At 53.1% G+C, this 8823-nt stretch overlaps 1 protein-coding gene across 1 annotated transcript; it reads left to right on the top strand.

Annotated features, from left to right (window-relative positions):
* Positions 1-1332: 1332 nt before the first annotated feature.
* On the top strand, positions 1333-4829 carry LOC101874845 (green-sensitive opsin). Its single transcript, XM_005142831.3, has 5 exons — positions 1333-1785; positions 3334-3502; positions 3895-4060; positions 4159-4398; positions 4584-4829. Exons 1-5 carry the CDS (start codon positions 1425-1427, stop codon positions 4713-4715), a joined length of 1068 nt encoding a protein of 355 aa, XP_005142888.1. The 5' UTR covers positions 1333-1424; the 3' UTR covers positions 4716-4829.
* The last annotated feature ends 3994 nt before the right edge of the window (positions 4830-8823 follow it).

Consider the following 8823-nt stretch of genomic DNA (forward strand, 5'->3'; position numbering starts at 1 on the left):
AAACCCTGGATGAGGTGAAGCACTGGTGCGCTGAGCTGGCACCAACCCTGCTGAGGAGGTTTCACAGCCTCATGTGTGCTGGGATGGGGAACCCACACCCCATACTGGGAGCTAACAGACTGGGAGACACTTCTTTCCCTCCCACTTGCTCTCCCAGTGTGGTAGAGGCTGGGTCTGGTCCCTCAGCATCGCCAAGGCTCTGCCTTCCCTCCCCCAGGGTACCCAAGCACTGCTTCTCCAGTGAGTAATGGCACTTTGTCAGGCTGGTTTTAGAGCTATCCCTAAACCCTGCCAATCCATGCAAAGCTGCAGCCCAGATCAGTGTCCCACTTGCTGGGATGAGGAGGAGGCTCAGGTGGGAAACACTCACCAGTAGCTCCCTGGGAGCCAGGGATGGTGCCACCTGCATCCCTGCCAGATGGAGCACTCCCTCTGTCTTGCCAGAGATCTTTGGAGGATCAGCTGAATAATGTATATCCTCATAAGGAGGCAAGACAGAGGAGGAAATTCAGTTCTTTGCCCTCCAGAACCAGCAGGGTCCATGATTCAGGGTGTAATAGAACCAAAAGACCTTCCCAAGAATGTTGGGTTTACCAAGAGTGCAGCCTTTGGAATGGGAAGATGCTTCTCCTCCTGCCTTTGCCCCATGCACAGAGATAGCCCTGAGCCATGTTCATAAAGCCTGGTTTTGCTCTGTGATGGGGACATGTGTCCGTGTCAGACAGCACTTGGAGCAAAGAGCAGCCAAACAGCCAGAGCCAAGCAAATGGCTCAGACCCACAGAGCTGGATCCAGTCTTCCCCCAGCAACCTCCTCAAGGAGGTCCCTCACCCATGCAGGGACTGACAAAGGCACAGACCCATCTCCCCATCAATTGCCCAAAGCAGCCGCTCTCCAACTCGCCACTGCTCCTCCTACCTCTGCCCCTCTTCCAAAGGGCTCCCCACCATATCCCTTCCTTCCCCCAAACTCCTTAAACAATATTAAACACTTAATGGCAATTAATACGCTTTAATGCAGGTTTTGGGGCCAACCGGCTGCTTAGAGGGTGCTTAAACCATCAACCCCTCTCAATCCCGTTGCCCTTGTCATACAAAGTCAGCCGAGACCCTAATCCAGGCTCCCCCCGCGCTCCCAAGGAGGCCAGAGGGTATAAAACCTCCTGGCACATGGGCACCGCCAGCCCAGCCCTCCCCGCAGAGCAGGGGCAGGCACCACCTCCCGTCCCCTCGGATCTACTGTTGTGCTTCTTAAGTTATTCTTCGGATTGGGGGGGATCCCAGTATCCAAAACTCGGATATTTTGCCGCATTAGGAGGTGGTGCTTCCTTTTTTGGGGGGACTGAAGCACAATTCAATACAGACCCAGAGTATTTGATTCTTAGAAGCCCTTAGAAGCCAAGCATCCGCCCTGAGGTTGGCAGGATGAACGGGACGGAAGGCGTCAATTTTTACGTGCCTATGTCCAACAAGACAGGGGTGGTGCGAAGCCCCTTTGAGTACCCCCAGTACTACCTAGCTGAGCCCTGGAAATACCGTGTCGTGTGCTGCTACATCTTCTTCCTCATCTCCACCGGTTTGCCCATCAACCTGCTCACCCTCTTGGTCACCTTCAAACACAAGAAGCTCCGGCAGCCGCTCAACTACATCTTGGTTAACTTGGCCGTGGCTGATCTCTTCATGGCCTGCTTTGGCTTCACAGTCACCTTCTACACGGCCTGGAATGGCTACTTCGTCTTCGGCCCCATTGGCTGTGCTGTGGAAGGCTTCTTCGCCACGCTGGGAGGTAAGAGCTGTGGGAGCTTGGGGCTTCCTTCTTCAGGGCTTTGGGAGCCCAATTCTTCTCCTTCCTCACACCATCAGGGCAGCTGTGATGCACGCAGCATCCCTCCCATGCAGAAAGCTATCTCGCATGCTGCTGCAGTGTCACGGCTTGTTGCATGGGGCAGAGCTTGCCATGCAAGGCACTACTTCCCTGTGGCTTAAAGACAGGAAAGACAGGGATCACATCATGTCCTTAAGTCAATGTCAAGCATCTTTGGCGAAAGGCTTCCCTTTCTGTGAAAAGATGGAGCACCAGGGAGGGTTCAGAGGGGGAAGGCAGATCCCTCAGGAAAAGGGCCCCACAGAAGAGGTATGGGCATGGAAAAGAGTTCAAGACAAAAAATGGGGTCACAGCTTCTTTAGGGAAAGAAGGAAGATGCAGCAGCTCTTAACCAGCAGGGAAGAGCAGCAGCATGGAGGGGAAGGAGGATTCAGAGCTAGCGCAGCCAGGCCCTGTCTCTGCAGCAATTGCTCAGCTCTGTCCCAATTGCTCCCATTTTGGGTGCCCTCGGGAGCTTCCTTATTTCATTTCTCAGGGACATAAGAGCTGTTAACGCTTCACCCTGCACAACCCCCCTGCGAAACAGGGAAAATTCACTTTGCACCCGATGCCCACACAGCCACCAGGCCCACATGACACCTCGTGATGGATCTGACAGCCGCTAATCCTCGCTGTAGACATCCATAACCACTGCAAGGGCTTCACTTGTTTTCCCCTAAATGGGGCAATTTCCTGCAATGATGCTGATTGGGGGGGAAAGGCTGTTCTGCCAGGCAAAAGCAAAGTTGAATGTCCTGATCCAAGCCAAGCACTGAGGAAGGGCTTGGTCTTGGGGTCAGAAGATCCTATGGGTCTGCATCATTTCTGACCAAGTGAGCTTCAGGCAGCATTATTTGCTCTTCTACTGTTTGTGGTGAGTAAAGAACAAGGAGGCATCTGTTCAGAGGGAGGAATGTTTGATGGGAAGCAGTCGCATTGCTAGCAGCAGGTCTCCAGCAAATGCAAGCACAGGGTGTAGTTATCAGCAGATTATCACAGCTGGGGGCATTAGCAGGCTTATGGCACCGACTAAACTCTTCCAATCCCCTGAAGTTTAATTATCCCTTATAAACACATGTGCAGGCATGCCCACACATACACAGCTTCCCCACACCAGCACTGGTGGAAGGCTCATGAAATGCACATTTAAAGGCATCAACAGGTTTGGACACCTCTGGTATCTTTGCCAGGAATGTGCTTCTTTGTGCCCAGGCAGAATTCACTCCCTTCATTCTTAAAGTCCTACAAACCCATGATGATCCCCAGCATCCTCCATCACCAGCATCCCACTGTGGCAGCATGTTGCGGTCGGGAGATCCTCAGTTATTTAGTAGGATGCTGGTTTCCCTTGCTGATCCCCAACTCCTCAGTTCCCTTTGCTCTTTGCTGCAGCCACAAGACCATGAAGGGAAGATCAAGCCCAGAGCTGCTCTTCCCACCCCCATGGCTCTGTTTCTCTCCCTCCCGCAGGCCAAGTCGCCCTGTGGTCCCTGGTTGTCTTGGCCATTGAGCGTTACATCGTCGTCTGCAAACCCATGGGAAACTTCCGCTTCTCCTCGAGCCATGCCATGATGGGCATCGCTTTTACCTGGGTTATGGCCTTCTCCTGTGCTGCTCCACCCCTCTTTGGCTGGTCCCGGTGAGTGCAAGGCTGCAGCAGCCCCTGCTGCTGTGCGGACACCCCACTGGGACAGGATGTGAAACCCTCTGGGCTCCTGCAATAGAGGCAATAGGGCAAGTCAGAACGTAAATGAGACCTGAGCTGTCAGTCTCAGGATGGCTTGGTGTCCACTACCCAAAGGCAGCCACAGGCTCAGTATCTCCTGCTGCAATAGCCCTTCATGCTCTGCAGAGAAAGAGGAGCTTTAACAGTCACAGCTTGTCTTGTGCTGTGAAGAACCCGTTCTTCTCTGCAGACTATAAAGAGCATTTGGACAACCAGGCCAGCAGGCAATTCAGTCCCTACGTTGGGCTCCTCCTGTGACCCCCAGGGAGGGTCCTGGTGAAGATCCTAACCTTTCTCTCTGGCAGGTATATGCCGGAGGGGATGCAGTGTTCCTGCGGTCCCGACTACTATACCCACAACCCTGACTATCACAATGAGTCCTACGTCCTCTACATGTTCGTCATCCACTTCATCATCCCAGTTGTGGTCATTTTCTTCTCCTATGGGCGCCTCATTTGCAAAGTCCGAGAGGTAACGTTGGGAGAGGATGGATGGGGCCAGGGTGGGCAGCAGGAGGTGCAGTGGGGTGGGAAGCTGCTGGGTGCTCCTCAACACCCTCTTGCTTGCAGGCAGCTGCCCAGCAGCAGGAATCAGCCACAACCCAGAAGGCTGAGAGGGAGGTGACGCGGATGGTGATCCTCATGGTGCTGGGGTTCATGCTGGCCTGGACGCCCTATGCTGTGGTGGCGTTCTGGATCTTCACCAACAAGGGAGCAGACTTCAGCGCCACGCTCATGTCAGTGCCTGCCTTCTTCTCCAAGAGCTCCTCCCTCTACAACCCCGTCATCTATGTCCTCATGAACAAGCAGGTGAGACCCCCATGCCATGCAGGGTGAGCCTCTGCCCTGGGCTTGCCGACACATCTGGGGTCATTGCAGGCACCTCACTCTTTCCCAGAAGGGGCTGAATCTCAGCCCTGAATCTCAGGGGCTGTTTGGGGCTCTTGGTCCTTGTAGCACGTCCCCACTGTTCTCCCTTTCTCTCCCCTCTTCAGTTCCGTAATTGCATGATCACCACAATCTGCTGTGGCAAGAACCCCTTTGGGGATGAAGACACCTCTTCTGCTGTATCCCAGAGCAAGACCGAGGTCTCCTCCATTTCCTCCAGCCAAGTATCACCTGCATAGACCATGGACAGTTTGAACTGGGGTGACCCACCAAGCTCAGGGACCAATACAGACACCCCACTCCCACAGTCTCCCTTCATGCAGTCCCTCCCTTGAGCACCAACACCCAACCTTTAGCTGTGCACTTACTGCAGTAGCATCCCCCAGGCACTGGACACCCCTGTGCCCAGTGATGCGAACATACAGAGCTCTTCCTACTGACACAGCCCCTTGCAGGGCAGCCCCGGTCCCTTCCCCAGCTCCCAGGAGCTGGTCAGCTTCTGGGGACTGTCCCTGCCTGCCCTCTGGCTTAGTTCACACAACAGCAGCAGCCAGTGGGACACCCCAAACCCTGGTATTTCCCTTCCTGCCCTGAACGATGTCCCTGCAGCCTCCCCTTCCCCGGTGCTCAAGGGAGTACTGCAGAAGCATTCAGCCCTCACCTAATGCAAAAGCTAAGCCTACAGACAGAGCACACTGCACACTCCTGAGCACAACCCTGCGGCTGGAGCTGCCCTTTGCCCAAGCCTGGGGCTCTCGGAGCTGCCTCTGCTGCCGGCACGGCTGATGGGAATCGATACCCGCAGTCTTCATAAATCAATAGAACAAATGGAGCTGTGAGCAGGCTTTGCTTCAAGCCTGACTCCCTGTAGCCCCAAGACAACTCTGTAGATACAGGGGTTTTCATCTTGGAACCTGTAAATATTTGCTCACACACTCTGAAGTCTCTCTCAGCCCTTTCCTTTCTCTTCCTTCTCCCAAGTCCAAGGCACTGAAGCTGACTTTCAGCTCCACTCCTGCAGGCCGGACACCCACAGCCAACCTTGGAGGGTGGGACCGGCCCCTGAGCGCTTTCCTGTACATATTTTATAAATAAGATGTCAGCACAAGGACTTCTACAGTCAAGGAATAGGGATTGAAAAGTAAGAAATAAACAGAAGCAGCAGAGACACGAATCGAGATGCTCCATCCTGCTCCTTTCTGTGCGGCTGCACTGACAAGATGCTGATGCAAATGTAATGCTGCTTTTGGAGACGTGAGCCCAGAGCTGTCTCGAGAGCCATGGGAAGGGGGATCTGTGGGTTAGACCAGCCCTGATCACAGAAGGGAGAGCAGTGACTGTCCCCAGCAAGGTGACATCCCCATTAGCCTTGAGCATCAGAGGGGTTTAGAGGCACAAAGAGACACAGACAGGGCACAGGGCAGGCAGTGCCACCGCTTGCACCATGGCCCTTGTGGCCCAAGCTATCACCAGCCATCATTTTTCTGTCCTTTAACATTTAAGCATCCCCCATGTAGCCTTAAATAAAGCAGAGCTTTTGCAGAGTTCAAGCTCCCCTCCCCACGGGGCCTTTCGAGGCAGCAGCATTCAGGAACTGGCAGAGTCAGGGAAAAGCTGTTCCCTGTGCCAGTGAATTTGTTATGGAGCCGCTGCAGAATGATCCCGAGCACAGGGGCTGCTGGGGCTCTGCCCTCCCTGCTCAGCACATGGGCCCTCTCGCAGGCATTTCCCTTCCTTTTGTCCTTCCTTCCTTTTGGTCCAAAGCAACCAGAACCAGTGGGAAGCCTGAGGTGCACCCCTGGGATGGGGATGCAGGAATAGAAACCACCATTTGCTTCAAGCCACCAGCGCAGCCCCTGGGGAGAGGGGGGAAGATGCTGCTCCCAACCCCAGCTCCCTGGGCACCCCCTGCCCCATCCATCCGAACTGGGGCTCTTGGCCTGATGCTGCAGGTCTGGCACCACTCCTGCACCAGCAGCTACACTGAATAATTCATGGCCTGCTCGCCCGGGTCTCAGGAGCCTCCTTTCCTTCACCTACAAGCAACAAACCCGTTTCCTTTTGCTGCTTGAAGCGAGGGAGCAGCAGAGGAGCTGAGGCACCGCGGCTTTTTATAGTGAGCAGTTGGACACGCTGTGTGCGAGGGAAGGCAGCGACCTCAGCATCGCCTGTCTCACCCCTTGACTTCTGAGCACAATGGGACACCATGGGAACACAGCCCTCCTGAATCACTCATCCTGAGCTCTGCATCCCAAACCCCTTTCTTCTTCTTGTTTTGAATGCTGCAGTTACAGCTGAAGGCTGCTTTTGCTGGAGGAATTCACAGGGATGTAGCAGACCCCGGAGGGGGATAACAGCATCCCAGGACCCCTAACAGGGAGTTCTGGAGAGCCAGGGACCACCTCAGGGTGAGCTGAGGCTTTGCAGCTGCATTTCCTATGGATGGGAGAGGGATAGAGCAGGGTCCCATGGAGCTGCAGAGCTCAGGAGCAGTGGCAGATGCTGGCAGCAATGCTGCAGTGGTGCCTTCTGGCCACCCCCATCTGCACTCAGCATCCAGCTGCCTCACCAGATGTGTCACTACCCCCAACACCGCAGCCGACCAGCAGCTTTACCTCCTCTGCAAGGAGCTTTCTCAAGCTGGATGCTGGCTCTGCGTGATGCTCCCAGTGCAGCAGGCTGGTGATGCTCATAGAGGTGCAGCTTGAAGTCATCCGTGATGCAGTGGAGGAGCTGCTTTACCTGAGGTGGAGGCTGCAGGTGGGAATAAAAAGATAAAGAAATAATATATGTATATATAAATATATATTAGAAAAACATAAATATGCATAAAAGTATTAAGAAAATACATAAAATAAGGATAAAGCCATGTTCTGCCCTCAGCCCCTCTCTAGCAGCTGACGCTGCTGCTCATCTCTTCTGGACCAAATCCCTGCAAAGAATTGAAGCATCCAAGTTGCAGCAGTGGTTTCTCCAAGCCAGTGAGGGAGTGCAGCAGCCAGGCAGTCTGTAATCACAGCTAAACCTCATCAAACCCGCATTGATTCAACCTTTCCAGGGCAGAAAGCATCTCATTGAATGGATTTTCTTTTTGCTTCCCTCCCTCCCATGTTTTCAATGCTGGTTTGGGAGGTGTGAAGCCACAGTTTTCTTGCAGCTGCCCACCAAGGCCAAGCTCCTCTCTTTCTTCAAATCCAGGGGGTTTTAAAGATGTTCTTTATTGATCTAACACTTATTTATAAGCAAGCAACAGGAGAAGACGGTTAGTTGAGTTATTACATTTAGAAAGCTGACAAAAAGCAAAAGGAATATGGCTTAATAAGAGATTAAGAGGGAAGCAGCAGGAGCCTCGATTTCTGACCCCATGTTTCAGATTGGTTCATATCTATGTATTTTTACCACTTAGATGGCAACACAATAAAATGACACATTTGTGCACATCGCCTACAGGGTTTTTATCACTAATTGATTTCACAACTGCTCATTTAATCTCAGTTCTAAAGGCTTTTGTGTGGGCTGCATTGAAAGGGACTGTCCTACCCAGGGCATCTTCTGGCAGCTGGGAACATGAGACTGGGGGCTGAAGAACATGGGTACCATCCCCTCGCCAGCCTGCTGTGAGGGTCATGCCCAGCCACAGTGTTCACAGGCAAAGCAGCCAAGGGCCTGGACCTTGTGCAGAGTGAGGCAGTGAGGAGCAGTGCAGGATGTGACCGGTGGCACGTGTGTCCCTCCTCACCTGGGACCATGGCTGCTGGCAAGGGTAAATCAGTGTTTCCCATTATCTGGAAAGGCAAACAAATGGGAACCTGTGAGATTCCTTACCTCGTTGTCCCACAGTTAAGGTTTAATCCAGCTTCATCCTGTTTCCTTTTCACTAAAGCTCCTCATATTATAAGGACAAGACATCCAGTGACAATTATTTGTTCTTCATATTTGATGAACTTGAGGTACAGATTGGATACAGGCACAGCAGAGCAGCTAGGAACAGCTATGAAAGAGCCACTTGGTTAAACTGCCTGGGGCAAGAACTGCCTTTAGGAGCCCTTGCACAACCCCCATGTGCACTAGCCCTAAGGAGCTGGGAGGTCCCCAGATCCACCCCAAAGTCCCAACCCTGGAAAAGAAACAATCCAGGAATCATTTCTTTCTGCTTCTCCATGAATGCATTGATATTTCAGGCACTGCCTGCTTGCAATCAGCAAGGATCATTCCAGAGTCACTCATTCATAGCGGGTAACACAGAGCAGGTACCATCACCTTCTCTCAGCAGCCCCTGGCTGCTGCCACCTGAATTCACATGCAATTGAGGAAAGCAGCCAGACTTAGCCAGGATAAGGAGACAGC

Source organism: Melopsittacus undulatus, chromosome 16 (genome assembly GCF_012275295.1).
Source record: "Melopsittacus undulatus isolate bMelUnd1 chromosome 16, bMelUnd1.mat.Z, whole genome shotgun sequence".
NCBI lineage: Eukaryota > Metazoa > Chordata > Aves > Psittaciformes > Psittaculidae > Melopsittacus > Melopsittacus undulatus.